This window comes from Cuculus canorus, chromosome 2, assembly GCF_017976375.1.
Source record: "Cuculus canorus isolate bCucCan1 chromosome 2, bCucCan1.pri, whole genome shotgun sequence".
In the NCBI taxonomy this organism is placed as follows: domain Eukaryota; kingdom Metazoa; phylum Chordata; class Aves; order Cuculiformes; family Cuculidae; genus Cuculus; species Cuculus canorus.
In genome coordinates, this window is record NC_071402.1 from 108,900,905 (window position 1) to 108,921,447 (window position 20,543).

Sequence of the window (20,543 nt, forward strand, 5' to 3'; positions counted from 1 at the left end):
TATTTTTTTTCCTGTTTTCAAGTCTAAAAATGGAGAATTGTGAGTCTGGGATGGGGCCTCAGACTTCTTAAAGGTGCCTGATGATAGTAAGAAAGGAAGTGGGGTAAGTCAGAGCAGCGGGAATTTGTGTGACTTACAACGTGGTAAAATCTCTTATTCTGTGTCAAATACAGGAAGAAGTTGCCCAGAAAGGTGGTGAAATCTGTTTTGTAGACATTTAGAACTTCTTTTGGTAAGCCCCAGAGCAACCTGGTCTAGCTGGACCTGCTCTGATTAGGATGTTAGATTAAGTGACCTCCTGAAGTCCCTTGCAACAAATTCTTTTGTGATTTGCATGATTAGCCTTTTAGCATTTTACTGTTGTATTTTCAGCTAGATGAGTGTCTAGATCTGATGTATCACACACCTTCGGGTGTACCTTTGTGCCAACACGGTGGAGATAATGGGGACCAAAAAAATGGGATGATAGACTGAACTTTGTATTTTGTTGAAAACTTGCATGACTGGCTTGAAATAGTTGCAAAGCTGCAGCTGAAAATTCAGTTCATTCAGGAGAAACATATTTTTACTTTTAAAGAAAGGATGTATGCAGGTATGGAACAATATACAGTTCAGTAAAAAGCAACTCTAAACTTGTTTCCTCTTTTTTTTTTCTTGATTGGTGTGATTGTGCAAAGCAATCTGTAAAATTCTGTTGTTTCAAATAATTTGTCTCTGTATTTTTTTTTTTTGCCAGGTACTTTTAGTTCTATTTTGCATAATGTATTTAATCCTGTAGTCTTTAGATTGCTTTCTATAGCTTCCTTTCAGATGAGACAGACGTTTCTAAATTAAGTTTTATTTAAACTACGCATTACAAGATTTATGTTTGATTTGACATAGACTTTCTTTAGCATCTACTAAAGTACAAACCCAAGAAAAATATGATTTGGATGGGAAGAGAAGTAGGGCTACCTTTTCCATACAACTTTCACTTTGTACTTTGACAGATGTCAGGGTATGCAATCATGGTTTCAAAAATAGTTGTGTTTTTGGTTTGGTTTTTTTTTTTTTTTTTTTTAAATGAGTAACTTCTTGTCTCAGTCAGGTTAAACTTAGAGAATTGATTGAAAGAATTAAATAAGCATAAGGCATAATAAAAGTGGCTGACTGAGAGCATCTTGGTATTGTACTTGCTATGTCACTTACTTTATTTATCATCTTGGACAGTAGCAGCAATGTCAGCTTTTAAATAAGATGAAGCAGAACAGTTAATCCTGTGCCTTCCCGTATAAAAAGCTACTTTGTTTCAGGCATAGCATTTTATTGTAAAAACAGACCTTGCTTTTTTACCAAAAAAAGCAGATTGGATTTGAACACAGTTCTCCCTGAATATCCATAATCTTATAGTGGATGTAATTCATTTGATGACTTTAGCCAAATGGATTCTTTTCCTCCTCTCTGAAAAGTTCAGTGCCAAAGTTCTTTCAAGTTATTAGAGGTTTTCAGGAGCATGGTTTCTCATATCTTCAGGTACTTTGTGTTTGGTAGAAAGGTACTTGGCCGTTCTGTAAAGTTAGTTCTCTTTAAGGTTTATCACATGAAGCACGCTGATCTCCTGACTCCTGAAAATACTTGCAGCAGATACTATACAAACTGTTTGCTTCTATGAATTACATCCTTCATCCTTAAACAAGAGTAAAGATCCAGTGTAACTTCAGTAATGGAATATCTCTTTTATCTTTCAGTTGTGTCATATTTGTAACATTTGAACACTGTAGATGTTAGTAAAACTACATGATTTACACCAATATAGGTGTGGTACAAGTGAATTAATGAAACTTTCTGCAGTTTGTAGAGTAAAAAATTCTGGTAGGGATAAAATTCTGTCTGCAGGATAAAATGTAATTTTATGGTATTATGTACAGTTCTGTGCTAATTTCCTCCAAATAAACTAGGTTAATTGAGTGTCATTATGATGCTAAATGGAACCAAAGTTGCCTTTTTTGGTTCTTTCTAAAAATCATTCCTAGAGACTTTAATATCATAAAAGATTTAGGTAGCATAAGAAAATACCTGGATTTATTTGGTCAGTGGAATGCAGAGTAAGTGAAATATTAAATGCTAGTGGGATTAAAATAAAAGTGAATAATGTGTGTTTCTTATTGCAGTATTGGATCAAAGATGGGTTATTATATTTTGATCAGTTCTTGGCTCTTAGTACAATTAATAAAAATCATAGTTGGTCACTAAGTAGAAGTGCCTTTTTTTAGACCAAATACAATGTTACTCAGGTTTCACGTGTTTTGGACGAATCTGATATTTGGGTATAATTGAGAAATAGAAATTTAAAATACATGAAAACAATGTACTGTCTTTGATGAAATTAACAGAAAAGTATTTTCAGCAGGGATTGCATTTCAAGTGTGGGAGAGAAATTCTGTATTATAAAAGAAAAGAATTCTCTTTCTCTCTTATGAGTACTCTGATTCCTAGACTTCCAATTCCCTATGAATCTATATAGTGTTTATCTTGGAAAGGCACCAGATAGGTGTTTACTGGGTTTATTTCAGTAAGATTAAAAGAGGATGCTTGTATCCGTGTATATTTTGTCACTTGAGTTGCTTATTTCTAAGTAGTATCTGGAGATACAGAAGAATGGAGACTAGTTCATTACTCTCTTAAAAATACAGTGTCTGATTACTTGTATTAAGTTTCAGCACTTGGCATTTTATAGTCCAGCGTCTCTCCAAATATAAATTTAGGAAATTTGCTTGCCAAATACTTCTGGGAACCAGAATTTTCAAAACTAGATATTCTGAAGTCTTTACAATACCACTGCTGTTTTTTTTTAATGAAATATTGTTAATGATGCTTTGGTCCCAAAATATTTATATTTTTTATTTTCCATTGTGAACTGATTATTTACTTACTACAGCTCATTAAATTACCTAGATTTTGTGTGGTGTCTCATGTTCACTTTAAATGCAGTGAAAATATTGTTAGATAAATAGAAAATAGTAATTCATTAATGCCCTAATGATTAGATAACTAATCATAATTACATAATAGGCGTTTGGATTAATTCGGAATACACATGGAAAATTCTGTATCTGTTTTGTCCCGTATTGCCTATACTTTCTATTTGGAGGGGAGAGAAGAGGAAAAAAAGGAAAAGCCTTGCTTAGAAATTCCATCTCTGTGTTAGAAAAAGTTAACCTCATCTCATTCATAAATACATTTTTTCTGATCATAAATACTTAAATACCCCCTGCCAGGAGGGTAGACCCCTTCCCACAGTAGAGGAGGATTAGGTTCGCGAACACCTGAGGAACCTGAACATATGTAAGTCCATGAGACCTGATGAGATGCATCCCAGAGTCCTGAGGGAATTGGCAGATGTGGTTGCCAAGCTGCTCTTCATGATATCTGAAAAGTCATGGTATTCAGGAGGAGTCCCTGGTGACTGGAAGAAGGGTAATGTGCCTATTTTTAAAAAGGGTAGAAAAGACAATCCTGATAACTACTGACCAGTCAGCCTCACTTCTGTGCCTGGGATGATCATGGAACAGATACTCTTAGAAGCTATGCTAAAGCACATGGAGGACAAGGAGGTGATTAATGGCAGCCAGCACGGCTTCACCATGGGCAAGTCCTGTCTGACCAACTTGGTGTCTTTCTATGATGGGGTCAACGCAGCAGCGGACATGAGTAAACCAATGGATGTGATCTATCTAGACTTTGGTAAAGCCTTTGACGTGGTCCTCCACAACATCCTTCTCTCTAAATTGGAGAGAGATGAATTTGATGGATGGACAGTAAGGTGGATAAGAAACTAGCTGGATGGTTATATTCAAAGAGTAATGGTCAATGGCTCAGTGTCCAGATGGAGATCCGTGACAGGGGTGTCCCTCAGGGGTCTGTACTGGGACTGGTACTGTTCAATATCTTTATCAATGATATTGACAGTGAGATTCAGTGCAGCCTCAGCAAGTTTGCAGATAACACTGAGCTTAGTGGTGTAGTTGCGACACCGGAAGGATGGGATGTCATCCAGAGGGACCTGGACAGGCTGGATAAGTGGGCCTGTGTGAACCTCATGAGGTTCAACAATGCCAAGTGCAAGGCCCTACACTTGGGTCAGGGCAATCCCCGATTTCGATACAGGATGGGGGATGATGTGATTGAGAGCAGCCCTGCAGAGAAGGACTTGGGGGTGCTGGTTGATGAGAAGCTTGACATGAGCCAGCAATGTGCGCTTGCAGCCCAAAAGGCCAACGGTATCCTGGGCTGCATCAAAACAAGCATGGCCAGCAGGGATCCTGCCCCACTGTTGCTCTGTTGTGAGACCTCATCTGGAGTATTGTGTCCAGTTCTGGAATCTTCAATGTAAGAAGGATATGGAGCTTTTGGAATGGGTCCATAGGAGGGCTACAAAGATGATGGGAAGGCTGGAGCACCTTCCCTACGAGGACAGGCTGTGAGAGAGTTGGGCTTGTTCAGCCTGGAGAAGATAAGGCTCCGAGGAGATCTTATAGCGACCTTCCAGTACCTGAAGGGAGCCTACAGGAAAACTAGGGAGGGGCTATTCATAAAGGCTTGTGGTGATAGGATGAGGGGCAATGGGTATAAACTGGAGAGGGGCAGACTTAGACTGGGCATTAGGAAGAATTTCTTCACTATGAGAGTGGTGAGACACTGAAACAGGTTGCTTAGGGAAGTTGTGGCTGCCCCATCCCTGGAGGTGTTCAAGACCAGGTTGGATGGGGCCTTGGGCAGCCTGCTTTAGTGGGATGTCCCTGCCCATGGCAGGGATATTGGAACTGGATGATTTTTAAAGTCTCTTCCAACCCAAACTATTCTATGATTTGTTTACCTCTATTATTTCTGTTCAGATGTAGTTCAAAGCCCTTTCTCTCTTGGTATACGGAAACTTAATTTCAAATAAAATTAATTTCAGATCAATTCTTTCTTGTTCTAAGCATGTCTTATTTTGCCAGATGCTAAGGATTTCTGGCCCAATTGCATTATTGGTAAAGATCAGTCTGTTCCATTTTTAGTCCTTTTAGGTAAGCAAGACTGGTTGTGTGCTCACATGTCAATGAAGTAAGTGATTCCTACATCATCTTAGTAACCTTTAGCTGAAATTTTTCAGCTTTATTTAACATGTCATGAGCATGGTAACAAGAATTGAACACAGTATTCTAGATGCCTTGTTCATTAGTATTACTGCTTTCTTGATCCTTCCTTGGAATATTGTCAGGTGCATTTCAGAATTGCATTCACCTTTTTGTAGTCATCACACAGGAGCTTTTTACTTTATCATCCTTCGCTTACTTGTGTGGGTTTTGGCTCTTCTTTCATTTCCATAACACTCCCATTTCTGATAATATTAATTCATCTCATAATATTAAAGCAACTGCAATTGCTATTGGAATTTATTATTGATATTCTGTAGCTAAAATTACATGTTCTGTGTATTAAACTACTTTATAATCCTTTTTCAAATAGACCAGTTCTGTATACTGCCTTTTCAGTAGCACATCACAATAGTACTAAGGAATATAACTCCACCACTTTAATTTTGCAACACATTCAGTACCTACATTCAAATCCCAGTTACTAGTTCACTGGCTTCTGTTATCCACTGTATATCTGATGTCAATAGTTTTTGTTCCTGTATTCTCTTACCCGAAGTCATGCATTAGTGTACATCTCAAATGTTTTTCATTTGATTTCATTCAGTTTCTGATCTGTATTAGAAATACGCCCCTCGTCAACTGTTTCAGAATGACTACTGTTCCATCAAGGCTGTCTCAAACATTCGAAAGAATCTGCCCAATAAGGCCTCATGTAGAAAATTGCATTATCTTATTTCATGTTCACAGCTGGGACAAAAATCCTATTTTCACTCACCTGCATTACTGAGTTTTCTCTTATTGTTAAGAGCTTGTGAACAATGTTTTGCATAGAGCAATATGACTCAATCTCCTTGAAGGTAAATAGTTGTCTGTTCTTCTGAACCAGTTGAAATTCTCTCCCGTCTCCCCCAACATATGCTTGCATTCCTGAAATGTATATATTCAAACGACAGACTCTAATCCAGACCTGGTATGTGAATAAATGTTCCCTGGACCTCATCACACACTCAGTTATTTATTGTTTTCTTCTATAGATAGTATTATTTATCTTCCTTCTAGGAAGCAGCAATAGCACTACCTATCTACAAAGCCTTCATGCAGTGTTTACTTCAACAGACAAGCTATTTTCTGATGGGCTGTTTCTAATAAAATTTACAGGATTTGGGTAAATGAAGCTGGTAGAATCAGTAGAAGTAATCAATTAACTCTGTTTTGGAGAGAATAATCTCCAATGCCTTAAGACTGCATTTTTAGTATATGCTTTCCTAAAACTTACGGACAGCATAGAAAACCCAGATGAACATGATTTTGCATTTAGTTTTGGAATCTCTGCCCATGGCAGGGGGGGTGGAATTAGATGATCTTTAAGGTCCCTTCCAACCTAAACTATTCTATGATTCTAAATAATTTTGCTCTTTAGATTATATCTGTTTCATAAAGGTATACACATGGATGACAAAACCTGCTTTTAAGAGAGCTTCCTGCTCCCGTTTTGACTCTCTGACTGCCAGAGACTGCTCAGGAAGCTTTTTTTCCTTTCTGTAGACTCTTGTAAATATTAATTTTAGAGGAAAATGGAAACTTTATGCATAGTTAAGATTATGATTGAGTGGAAGAGAAAGAGAAAACCCAAATAGTCTTTCCCTCAAAGTTCCTTTTCATTTTTTAGACATATACTACTTTTGTTTTCCTGTTTTTCAACTTCTAGTGCCATGTTAAAATGTGTGAAAACATGGTGATAGGAACCTGTCAGTAGTTAATTTTTGTTCAATATGTATTAAATGTCTGTGTTTCTTTTGGGTGTGGGTGTCTTTTTCCAAGTTAATAACCAAATGTGTTACAAAAACAGATGTAGTGAAAATAAACAAAAGAAGTCTCATTTCCTTTGGTGAACAAAGTTCGCAATTAGCTTGAGTGTAATTTTATATGTGTTGTATCCTATCAAACAGCTTTGCTGACCAAAGCTTACATTTCTTGAATTTATCACAACTGATAAAAGATCTGTGATGTCAGACAAGAAAAGACAGAAAAGGGGAAAAGAGTGGGTCAAATGTAATAACACATTCTAGATATTATTCCTGCCAACAATTAGTGGGGAAATTAATTTTATGAAGCACTATTTACAGACTGACATCTGGAGAACTTCTCAACTTGGATCATTTCCAATGTGTAGATTTATGTACTACTATTCCTGCCTCTTTTTTCCCTTTTTTTCCATTAAATATTTCACTTTTCTGATCTGTAGTATTCACTTAATTATGAATGAATGTGAATTATTCTGCCACTGTGATTTCTATTAGCATTACAGGTTCATAGAAATTTTAAATGCTTGCTAAAATGGACATGCAGTGGATACTTTTTGAAATGTATACAGAGATGTACAGGAATTCAAAGAGGTTTTTTTGCTGGAAGTAAAAGTTCTGCTAGTCTCTGACCAGAGAAGTGAGGGTAGATACCGTCAGTAGCACCCCTGCAGTATGAAATGAAAAAGTTTAGAGTCCTAGCAGGAAAGGTTTATTTTTTACAGATAGCTGTCCTTCTGAGCCAGAAAATGTTTTAGAACTGCAAAATCCTGGTCTACTGTGGTTTAAGTATTCAGTGGTGTAGATTTGTGCCTTATACAGTTTCTGTTTTAGTCCAGTGAAAGTTTACAATTTACCTTGAACTTTCAGTTCTGTCAGTGGGATAATTGTCTTAGCGTGGTCTTCACTCCTTTCTTCCTGTGGGGAATCATAGCATGTTGTCAGGAATATTCATTGTTATCTTAAGGATGGGCACCTGTGCCTACTAGAGTAAGAAAACAGACTTTACCATTAGTTCCATTGGAAGAAGCAGATACCACTTAGGCTGATGCAGGTTTGTCACCCTGCCTGTAGCCCTAAGCATTTGAACAAGCTAAGGGACATAGTTCAAAAAATTCTAGTAGCTTCTTCAGTTAGAAGATAATACTTGTGTTAGAAAACGAACATAGTAGTAATATGGGGGCACAAATGCCTTGATCGTGGAAGCCTCATTGCCTCAAAGGAGTTAAAATATAACATATTATTTTCTTCTCTGGTCATTAATTTAGTTAATTCCCCGACCCCCGAGTCCTCATGAAATCCTGCCCCACTGAGAACAGTGTTCTCAGCACATGGAATGCCCTTATGAAACAACAGTTATCTAATAAACAATTCACAGGAAACAGCTACTGGTATCCTTGCTTAAGTAAGGAATAATTGCTAATTTTAATATTGATGCTGATACTATTGCTCTGTGTATTCTGTCTACATTTTCTTTTTATGTAACATAGTCTAACACTGGTAACATTTCAGTCCTTGCAATTCTCTGTCAAGAAAATAAAGTTATGGAAGGAGTGAATTTTGCTTTTCATTTTTGTTACTTGTGATGGTATCAGATGAAAAGGAAATCTTAACAAATCTCTCACATCAAAATCAAGAGCAGGAAGTCTTGCTTCCTTTCAGCAAGTAACGTGTTATACTTAAGGGCAAATAGACCTTTTCCGATTCCTATTCAATTACTATCAGCATTGATGACTAATGAAATATTTTGGTATTGAAAGCCATCAGTTCTCAAGGCTCTGTAAGTCACAGAATTTCTAAGTGAACATTGTAAAAGTTCTTTTGTTTCCATGTAAAAATTCAATACTTGCTAATTGACTTGGTGAGTTTCCACTGATGCTATTAGAAAACGTTATAAAGCCTTTTAAAATGTGTGATGCCATTCTTAATAGTTCTTTTGTGCAAGAAACCTTAATTTTGTACCCTGCACTTACAGATTACTATTTAATAGGATAGATTTTATCTGAAGAACAGGAATGAAAAATATCTAAATTGACTTTTAAAGCAGTGGTTTCCATTTCATCAATTCTCACAGTTCACATTTTAGTCACAATTTGCAAATGGGAACAGAAGTATTAATTTACTTATATTTATTTTCATTTAGGGTGTAGGTGCATTTATAGTTAGTTCAATGTCAGACCTTGCCCCAGTGTTACAGTATTTCAATATGAAGACATTTTTCTAATTTCCCATTTTCTCCTTCAGTTTCATAGCAAGTATCCTAAATATCTGAAGCTGTCATGGGTCATAAGTCTGCACATTGCTGACATGTTCACTCCTAACCTTCCTTTCAACTGGAAAAAAATTGCTTGCTCTAAATCAAACAGGAAACCATGATGCATCTTATATTTTATTGTCAGGGAGTAACTGGACCCTTGTGTCTTTCCTCTTCCTTAGGAACAAAGGATGCTGTATCAGTTCTTCATCTGATAGGAGTTGTTGTTTTCACAGGATTCACTGCAACTGTCGTGCTTTACCCTAGCCTAGATAGTGTGGTAGATTTCTGCAGGACAGTGTGCATTTCTTTGCCAGTGCTTCCGCAGCTGCTGGATGAACTGCAGCTCTCCTGTTTGGGGATGCAACCTCATTTTTAATTACTTTACTTGTATAGTTTGTAAGGAGAGAATAGTTTGTGTTGCTGCAAGTTGGATGCACTGGTTATGGGGCTTACAGCAGAATATTTATTTTCAAAATAGAACAGCTCCAAGGTAAAGGTCTGGGTACTCCATTGGGAGCTGATGTGCTGTTTATAAACATGCTTTCAGAACACAATAGACAACTACATGGATTTGTTTGCTTGCTCATAGTGATCCTGAGAGGGCTATGGGAAAGAAATGCAGCTCAGCTGTGCACTACGTTGTTGGCAATGTGCTTTCTGTGAGGCCCTGTTTTTGCTGTGGAATAGTTACAAATCTTCCAATGTGCTGATCACAGCTATTTTGAAATAAATTGACATAATCTTATTTTACTACAAGCTACTGTGGTTGTCTTCAGATGATACCACTACTAGATTATCAGTCTCTTTGTATTTTAAACGTAAGCATTTAAACGTATTTGAAGAGAAGGCTATAAGTAATTGTATTCTGTAATGAACTACTTGGAAAGCAATGTTGGAAAATACAAGAATCTGTAATGCCATGCATGTTACTATCACTTGACTAAGGCATTGCTAGTGCTGTGTTATTGGATGATGAAAATGTCCCTATGTTTCTGTATCTCTAGCACTAAGTAATAAAAATACTGTATTTAATAGCCCATCCATAAGATATCGTCATGTCATTCTCTGTAGCAAGCTAACGGTTGCAAAAGCTGAGTTGACTTTGTGAAGTTATTTCATTCACACTTAGTTACTTTAATTACTAGCTCCCAGTAATCTGATCTTTAACACAAATTGCATTATTTCCATCTTTTGTGTGCAACGATTTTTAAATATTCTTTGGTCTTAATACATTCGTACTTTTTTCAAAGCAGTATAAGTAGTAGAGAGAAGTCATTAAGGCATAATCAGCCTTCTAAACAATGATAATAGTTTTCTTCAACAAACATTTCTGTGAAGTGAAAGTGAAGACCGTTTCATTTTTATGTTTCTGCTGGCTAGATTATCACCTCTTTTCCTTAATTATGTACTGGTGAATTTGTTTTGTTACATAAACACTAGGCTAAGGTTCTTCCATTTTCATCTAGGTGGCTGTACTACAATCCCAGAGTCTGATTTAGAGGACAGAATGGTTATACCAGGCTCCACACAAACGTTACCCAGTCATGGGCAAATCGTGAAGCAGAAATCCAAGCCTGGTAAGAAAAGAAAATTATGTTGTTTTACTTAGAGGTGTCTTTATACAATGCTTGTGGACATACGAAACAAATAACATGTATTTCAGGCTTTGTTAACATAATTTTTATATTTTCTTACAATAATAGTACAATGTGTAGGATTGTGAGCTTCTTCAGCTTCTTCTATCAGGATAAGTTGAACTGCAGAAATTAGTCTTGGAGTTAAATAACTTCACAGTTGAAAGTTTTGTGCTGCATAATACTTGAATGAGACTCTTGCAGGTTTTATTCATAAAGCTCTTTCACAGAGGCAAAATGAAACTGAGGACATTTTGGTGTAATAAAGGCTTTTTTTTTTTTGGTGCTTAGACTTTGTGCCAGCTGATTAAAATATGGTTGCTACTTATCTTTTGCGGGGAGACTTCCTAGAATTTCAGAAAAATATCATTGGATATAATCAAATGAAATTATACTGGCTATAAAATATGCTGCATACAGTGATGACATATTTTCTGGAAAGACTTCATGCTGCCGGGAACTGTGATATAGTGTTAACATATTTTAAAAGCAGAGTTATAAAGTAGTGCATTGCAGTTTAATGAAGTGCCTGGTAAGCTCTCAGGATATAACTGCAGCTACTTCCCTTTTTGTTTACTATGTTGAGCCTTCACTCCTCTTTCCCTCTTTATTGTATGATTTTGTCCTAGGGGGTATGTATTTTTAAATGTATTTGAATGTTGTTTGTAAAGGTGTGTTCACTATAGATGGGTATTGAAGTTAAGAAGAGCAACTTAGTGTTTGCAACCAGTAATAGTTCTTATTCATCTGCAAAAAACAGTTAATTGTGCATTTAAAATGCATTGAGCTGCTTGTTTGCTCAGCTAACTGTTGTGCAGGCAGGCAGGGGATTGGAATACATGGTTAATTGCAATAGCAGAATTTACATCAGCAGATTTAATAGTAGACAGGGAAGAATGACAGGTAATACAGCAATGTGTGATAATGCTGTAGTGTAACTTAATGTCCAAAATGTGTCTACTCACAGAAATGACCTGTGAAATCCACTGAAGGCCTAGAGCTCTCACTTTTCTGGAGTGCTAATCACTTTCTGTCCTCATGGACTTCAAGTCACAAGAAGAAGGGAAGCTGTCAAAGTTAACATACGTATAGTTTAACCTTTGTCACCTGGATATATTAAATACCCTCCTGATAATGGAAAAGTATATAATCTCTCTGATGTAGGATACAATCCAGATAAAATTCCAACTTCAGGCAACAAGACTAATTCATCAAGAACATGTGGCAGGCAGTCCCTCCTTGCCTGTTGCTCCATTCTTCTGATCAAGCATATATTTATTCTTCAGTAGATAGTATTCTGTTATGTTTAAATAACCTTATTGCTGGAAAGACTAGCACAAGAGGAATAGTGTAGAACTGTATTCATACCTGCATATCCTACTGTAAGTCTTATCCCATGATAAAAAATGAGACTTAATATTGTATAGCTGGCTGTTGTTGCTTTTTAACTATAAAGAGCAGAATGAAAACTTTGAAGGCTTTAAAAATGTCTTTAGGTTTACAACCATGTGTTATACCAGTGAATTTAATTCATTCGCTTTAAAAACTGACTGCCATCTGCCAGTTGGTGCTGCAATATAGAGAACGCCTAGAATATCTGCCACTGAGCTGTCTGGAAATTCTAATTGCTACAAGCGTAGGAGCCAAGGGAGCTACTTAAACCATAAGGTAACATTAGGCATGAAATCACAGCATTGCAATGTTTTTCTGTACATGATATTTTTGGCCTGAGTTCTTGCTTAGGCACCAGAGACTGCAGCAAGACCACATTGATTACAATGAGCCCTCAAAGAATGTTTGTTGCATCTTACGTGTCTTTTTTTATGAGTTTGCATTTAATTTAACTATATCCAGTCAAAAAGAGAAAAAAAAGGGACAAAGAAGAGGAAAAAAGGGACAAAGCAGAGTAAAAATTCTTTTTCTTAGTGTATCTTCCTTCAGTTCCTGAGGGAGTTCAAGGTTTTGATTATAATACGTGGGGAGGTTTTGTCTTTTTCTTGTCGATGGCTTTTGTTATTCACATCTCTAGCTGTAGAGGTAGTTTAATGGCAATGTAAAATTATAGTGGCTTTAGAGAGGTTCCTGCATTTGGTTAATATTTTTCATTGGGCTGTATCATCTGAACTGATGTGCCGTGCCTAAGCTTCTTAATGTTCTTTAACAAAAAAAGTCCCACAATTTAATGATAGAGGTTTAAATAAGTGAAAAGAGATTGAAACTACAACACCAAGTAGCTCAAAACCAAAGAGAAAAATCAGGGTCTCTTCAGCTCTAGTTTAGCGTGAACATGTGCACAATGGCCGATATCTGTGTGCAGGAAACTTAAAGAGAAACATGTCTAGTAACGGACTGTATTCACAGAGGAAGTTTGAAATCAAGGGAATAAAATGTTTCAAAGAATTCTGTAGGTCATGGGAAAACTTCATCTGAAGGCAACAGATTACTATCCCCTTGAAATGGTGTCAGAAGTGTGGTTATGTGCTTGCTCCATCTGGTGCCAGACTAAATCTTATCAACAGGAGTTTGTACAGGTTGAATTCTATAATGAAACTGCTTTAGCGGGAACACCTCTATATCTATATCAGAACAAAGGTTAAGCTCTGATTTCTCCTGCTGATACAGCACGATGGATTAGGGCAAAACTCAGGCAGTTGTCAAAACTACAATCATAGAGGTAGAAAACCAAAGCAAAAGGAAGTGCCTTATTTATTAAAAAGAAGTGAATCACAAAGGTCCCCTCAGGAAGTAGTGGGCGTTCCCTAATGAGAAACAAGGAAGGAAGTCCTCTCAGAGGTGTGCTGTACTTGGACACCATTGCTCATAGTTAAATTGCTTGTCTGTATAAATCTGCTGAAGACAAATGCTGGAACATAGAGAAATGATAAGCAAAGGAGGAAGCCTCAAAGATCAAGGGAAGACTTGAATTCTGTGCCAGACTCTTTGAGTTCTCTGTTTCTGCATTATTACTGCTGTGATTGCTGCTTGCATAGATGATATTCAGTTAGTCTTGAGCTTGCTAACTCCAGTATTGCTGGCAGTCTACCTGTGATACTATGTCATTGAACCCTGGCTGTAGAATTTACCTGAACTCAAAATAACTATTCAGCAGTGAATTTACATGAAACTCTTGCTACTCCTAGGAAGTATAAAAGTTTGCTAATTTCTTGCTAGTGAGATGTGGTATGTAGTGTATTGAGATGACTACCAGTCACTGCATCATACACTAGTATGCTCTTTGCACATGAGATGAGAATGTTTAAAAACCTTTCGAATTTCTTGAGTAGACGTAGACCTTGGAAAGAGGTCACTGGCTCAAGTACATTGTATGAGCTATGCACAGAACTGTGAGGGAAATGAGGGACTAAGACCTGGAAGACTATGCTTTGCTATGAAAAAGTATGCTGTAGGGTTGCATCCTGCCACAGGCTTGCAAGTTAGCTTGTACAATATATTGTAGTGAGATTTTCCAGGCAGCTGCTAAGCATGTCAATAAGGCTTTTGGCTTTATTTGGAATAGTTACTTCGAACAGCAGAAAGTGACATCTGCAAGCCTGGACAAGGAGAGAATAAATGGTACTGGCCCAATCGCAGAGTCTCTTTGGAGGATAAATTCAATGATGTTTTTCTATTTGTTGCTGAAATAGTTCACATTGAGTTTTTTCTTTGGGTTTTTTTTTTGGTTTTTTTTTGTTTTGTTTTTTGTGTTTTTTTTTTTTTTAATCCAAGTTGTGTTTCTATAGTAAAAAATGGGATCAGGTTCATGATATTTGGAAATTAATGATATTATTGTAGTTATATGAGTAGCTTCTTGCCAACAGCTTTTGCTCTGAGTGGGTACAAAAGTACTCCCTTGAACATTCTTTTCCTGGTGAATGGAAAATAATTCTTCTTGCTTACCCTCTCAAGGCAATGAGTCTGTGCACGTTGTATTTGGAGGCGTAATGTTAGCGAGATAAATCTTTACCTGCTGACTTTGATCTTGGTGTTTTGGTTAGAGTGAGAACAGAGCAGCACAGTTTTCCCAGGTGAACAACCTTAAACCAACTTTTTTTTCTGAACAGTTAAACTGTGCTAATGATAAGCTTTAGGATAAAATGTTGATATGTATTTATTGGGATGTAGCCCTTGAAGTGTAAGTATTCTGTATTCCGCATATCCTACTGCTGCATGCTACTTACTATGAAAGAGAACTTCCTAAAATGTATTTTTCTAACCAATATTCCTACTGAGTGTTTTAGACAGAAAGGATCTGGTTGCTCTTTTATGATTTTTATGAGTTTTCAGAGTTTTGTGCTGGTAAATCGTGGGTAACTCCACTAAGTTGGTGGAAAAATTGGTTGAAAAATTAGTATGAATCAAAGAATGATTGGGCCAAAAAGTAGATCTTTGTCTTTTTGGTTGTGGGTTAGGGTTTCTTCAGTGGAACAGTGGTGCAAATTACTTTGTATTTTCCTTAGTTGTTCAAGATTTTATAACACTGGGAGACAGATTTGTAAAGTGTCATGTCATGCAGCTGTTGGCATTTTCACAACTTGTAAGACTTGCTCTTCCTGGCAGAATTTTTCAGCAAAGATCCTGAAATCTGTCGTGTATATTATCTGTCTAAATGAAGAGAGTCTCAAATATTTAAGGAATATATTTGAATAGTCACTGTCTCTTACTGAGAGAGCAACTTAGAGAATGACCCACTATTTGCATTTATTGTTTAAATACCAATATTTCTGAGAAGCTATTCATGAGACCAAACAAACCCAAAAGTTTGGCATTTGCACTCGCTACTGTGCTGCCACTGTTTTTAGTTAAATTCTTTGTATTTTGCTGTCATGCAAATATTTAGACAACTTAAAGATTAAATTTCAAAGCTCTCATCTTGTATGGTTACATTTAGTAAAGTAAATAAACTTTCATAATTTAATACTGTAGCAGCTAAGACCAAAAACTGCTTCAGTATTTATATTTATGTATTGGAATAAATTTTTTAACTGTTTTTAATTTGAAGCATCTGGCTTATTACTTTTGCTTAAATACACAGGCAATTATACATAAATGACTGTGAGGTTGAGCTATGAACTCCAATAAAACAAGACATTCTGAGCCAAATTTTCAAAACGCCCTTGAAAGTTGCACCCAGACGTTGCACAGCTACACAACTTTTCCTACAAGTTTTACTTGGTGTATTATATTAATTTTATTTATTACTTTATCTACAGCATTGCATGACAATGTTCATGTAGTTGTTGTAGGTGCTGTTTAAGTGGGTCTTTCAACTTTACCCTTATGATCAAAGATTGCTCTCTTCATTGTGCCATTACAGTTTCAGGAACTATCATATGATTCCAGCCTACAGAGATACTTACTAAACAAGATTTCAGCAATTTTTCTTTAAAGAGTCTAGTGATACATTTAAATTTAGCTGCGTGCTTAATTTTTCTTAAAAATCATGATTTACATGAATGCACAACTGTGTGACGCTGCCATCTTTAAGAAGCTCATCAGAAAGTGATGTAATATAAGATGAAGTTTTGCAATAGGGTTGAATTTGTTTGATTTTTAGAAAGGGATATCCCTAAACACTTGGCTTTGTACACAGTTAGATGGTAAAGATCTTTTGGATAGAAATTGTTGCTAGCTTTCTGCTGAGTCTGTTCATTTTGGTACTGTACTGATCTAAATATTATCTTTTAACTACACAAATGAGCAGAGCCATATCCTTGAATTTGTTTTGCAGAGTGTTTAATATGCTGTAAAAATTCTGAAACAGATCTATGAAATATTTCTGTTTGCTCTAGATCAGACTTTATATTATTTATAGATTGGACTAAGAAATGCACTAAATTTTGAACACGCGCACACGTAAGATACAGATGGCCTTACTACTGTTATTGTAATAATCATTGTTTGCTATGCTGGTAATCTTTTGGATACTGATATACTTGCCAATTACAGCAACAATATTTTCAATGTACAGAGCCAAGCAATTATTTTTTTTCAGGTTAGACAGTATAATAGGACAGAAGCCAAGCTTAATACTAACTGTATTGTACATGAGATTAAACAAGAGGGAAATGTGTAGATTAAGCTAAAGATCATTTTGGAAAAAGGTACGTGCTGTCTGGAAAAGGTTTTCATGCCCATAATGAGCTTTCGAAACAATCAGTTGGATGAATCAGTATTGTTGGCAATGCAGGCTTTTCAGCTGTCCGTGGCCACAGTTTTGAACCTGAACTTCTGTCCGAAGTTTAGTTTCTACACTCATGACCAAAGTAAGAACAACAGGTCTCACTTCAGACTTATTTTTTGAAAATCATTGAAGGGCCAATCAACAGGGCTTATCTGAGGGGGGGGTACATGTGCTTCTGGCAGTTTGAGTTCAGTTTCAAGCATGTTGAAAAGTGAGTTGTGACACAGTATTTTTCCTTGAGCTAATGAAGACTCTTGAATTAGAAACAAATCTGGCAAAAATGCCAAAACCTGTGGTGGGTTCAGGAAAGTGAAATCTCCTTGAAGACCTTACCTTATCAATAGCTCACTTATGTATTTCCCACTGATATATTGTAGTGCTATGAGACTAGAACCTTGTTTCTTTCTCTATGGACATGGCTATATAATAGGAAAGATACCAGGAGCCTGCAGCTGGGCCCACCTAATACTTGAAAATTGCTAAGCTAATTGTTTCCACAAGAAAAGGTGCAACGAAAGCCACTGGGCTACAGAAAGCCTATTTTTCTGGAGAGAGCTGAAGAGATTTGTGGAGATTTTCATTTCCACAGAGTCTGTTTTTCTAAAGAGCAGTGCAGCTTAAGAGATTAATGTGAGAATTCCTTCATTAAGTCAATACCAAATGAAGTGCAGTTTCTTTTTTAGCAGGAGCTTGTATATACATCTCCTATGAAACGTAATATAACACATGACAACATAGCACGTCTTATTTATGTTCTAATATTTGCAGATTCAAGTATATTATAATGTATATTATCTACTGCTGTGGGTAGAGATCAGTCTCTGTGGTTTTGCCCCATACCAATGGTTGTGGTAGTGTTTTACATAATTTTTCCTTTCAGCGGTTAAAACGTCTGACTAATTCTGGTTTGTTTCGTGACTGTCAATGAAACAAAGAACTGAGGGGGACCTTATGTTCTTCCTCGTGAGTTGTCTCAGAAATAGCTATGAGATCACAGAAGAAAGGTATGAAATGAACAAGTCATGGTGTAGAGAGCCTGAACCTTTTCCTTCAAATTCAGTGGCTTTAATGGAAAAAATTGTTTGTTTAAAGCACTTTTATGATTTGAGAATTCAAGGGCACACTTAAAATTATTAGCAAATGGTTGCTATTGTTGCAGTTAAGGAAGCAGTGAAGAGTGATGCAAGGCATAACACACTCATGACCATATCCAAAGCTTTTTGAAATATATAAAAAAGCTTTTCCTTATTTTTATGAAGTCCTGAACATGAGAACTGATGATGGATAATCGAAGATAAGAAGTGCCTAGAAGACAGGTTGAGTAAAAAGGGCATGCTAAATATGGAATAAAACAAAAATCAAAGTTAATGCATTGCTGCAAATTCTAAATAAGTCTTGTATGCAAGAAAGGGGAACTACAGCATAGTGGAAGGAATAAAATATAGAGAAATATAAAAGCTTTTTATGTGACTACATGTTGTTTTTCATATTTCTTTGGCAGCTATTTTGCATGAGCTTAAGAGAAATAGATGATTGTCTGTAACTAGTATTCATTCCCTCGGTTGTCCTCTGCCAGTAAAGATGGGCAGGACAGAAACTAGTCTGCCTTTTCTGTTATTTGCAGCTACTTAGTTTTCCTGTGTGAAGGTGAAGGTTAATGGTCTGTTTTCCTTACTGGTGTTTGTAAAATTTCTTGTGTCATTTTTGTTTCCTCACACCAGTTGTTTTCTCCATCATATCAAGTGTTACCATCTAAAGTGCACACTGCAAATATATCCAGTGCCTTTTTCTAGGAGATAGTAACTGTTGGCTATTGTTTTCTCTATGGTGAATTTGTTTCTTTTTCAATACACAGTAAGCCTTGTTTATCAAGACATCTGTTTTCCCTCCTAATGCTTTACTGTCTCTCCAGTTCTTCTACACAAACTTTTATACCTATTTTTTTGTTTAACTGGAAAATCATCATTTTGTTCAGAACGTGGATAGCTTTGAATTTCATATGTTGTTTGGATTAGTGTATTATTCCTGGCTTCACTTCTTTTGTCAGATCTTTGTTGGCCAGTGAGATAGTGTGCAGATATCTGTGCTACTTTCTTGATGTTATAGAAGTGTGTCTACAAAATTTCCTTTCTCCTAATGACTCTTTATGTGTATTTGTGTTAATGGCTCCTATATGGTCTTGGCAGTCTCTGAGAAATAAAAAAAAAAAAACCAAAACAAAACTGTTCTATCTAATTAGGTAGTATTAAAAAATAATAATAAAAAAAAGAATAAAAGGAGAGAAACTCATCAAAGTATTATTTGAATGCCCTCTCAGCTTTCCCAGCCAAGAAGGATTTAGTGGCTGACAGGTATATTATTGGATCCTAGTTAGCCACTCATGACCCTGGACAGCAAGGTTGACAGGCAGGGGAGAGTACAGATACTTTTGGCTTCTAACATCCATTTTTATTTAAAAGAGGTAATTAAAAGTAAGAAGTTAAATAGCACAAAATGGAGCAAAGCACTCCACGTTAAGACCTCCGGTGCTGCTGAAAACCAGTACAGAAAGTTTTAGGAAATCCAAAAAACTCTTTGAGCCCCCAAAGGAGGAATTTTTCCAATGCAGAAACTTGGAGTTGGAATTGTGTGGCTTATGTTGTATGTAAAAGTCAGGCTACATATAATAAAGGTTACTTTTGTCCTCAAACTGTTTTGCTAAGTTTCACAGAATCTTAGAGTTAATGCAATGTAATTCTTTGATAAATCCAGGATGAGGCTCTAAAATGGTTTTCCAAGTGTTTTTTCCAGGTTACACAAAAAGCCAAGATTCACTTTATAGCTTGTCAACATTGGCCACCAAAGGGAGATTAGCTCTAGGTCTTAGGAACTGTTTGGTGGAAAAAAATGACATTGTGGAGGTGTTAGAGGTTATTTTCCAAAATATCTTCTTTTAGAAGTACTTTTAGTGTCTTGCGCCCCTTTCTCCCCTACCAATTCCAGAAGGCAGCCATCCATAGTATGAGGTAATGACTTAAACTTTTTTCAGAAAAAAGAAAAAAATCTGATTTTGAGATACAAGATTGCGTGAAAGCACCTGAAACGGCTGCTATCACTTCTTTCTCCCTGAGGGCTGACTCTGCAGGCTCTTGAAAAATAAGGGATTTGAATGGAAATATTGACTCTTTAAAGAACTGCTGACACACCTGAAATGAGGGAGCACATTCCCACATGATCTTTGTTGGAGAGTGTTACTGGAATTGCAAATAGGTTTTCCATATCATTTTGTGGAAATTATCAGTGCCATTATAAGCCACTTCGGAGCCTTGCTAGAGCTTTGAATTGTCAACGAATGGACGTTTTTGGTATTATGGGTGATGTATAATGCCGGAAGATATTGTCTTACTTAAATAATACTCTGAACAGTACTGAAACATTTCCAGAGTTGACATCAGCAATTTTTTCCTCTTAATTATTAAAATGAAATATTCAAAATGCTACTGCACCATGAAGGTTCTACAGCTCACAGCTTTTCTATAGAGGCAATAGGATTTCCATGTTTGTACAGTT

The 20,543-nt window shown here is 36.4% G+C and overlaps 1 protein-coding gene across 3 annotated transcripts in view; it reads left to right on the forward strand.

Moving 5' to 3' along the window:
* Positions 1-20,543, forward strand: part of BBS9 (Bardet-Biedl syndrome 9) — a 303,616-nt gene that overhangs the window by 170,603 nt on the left and 112,470 nt on the right. For all 3 annotated transcript variants that reach the window (XM_054059480.1, XM_054059482.1, XM_054059481.1), the window contains exon 22: positions 10,646-10,756. In XM_054059480.1, the coding sequence (XP_053915455.1) occupies positions 10,646-10,756 (111 nt within the window). The remainder of the gene's footprint in view (positions 1-10,645; positions 10,757-20,543) is intronic.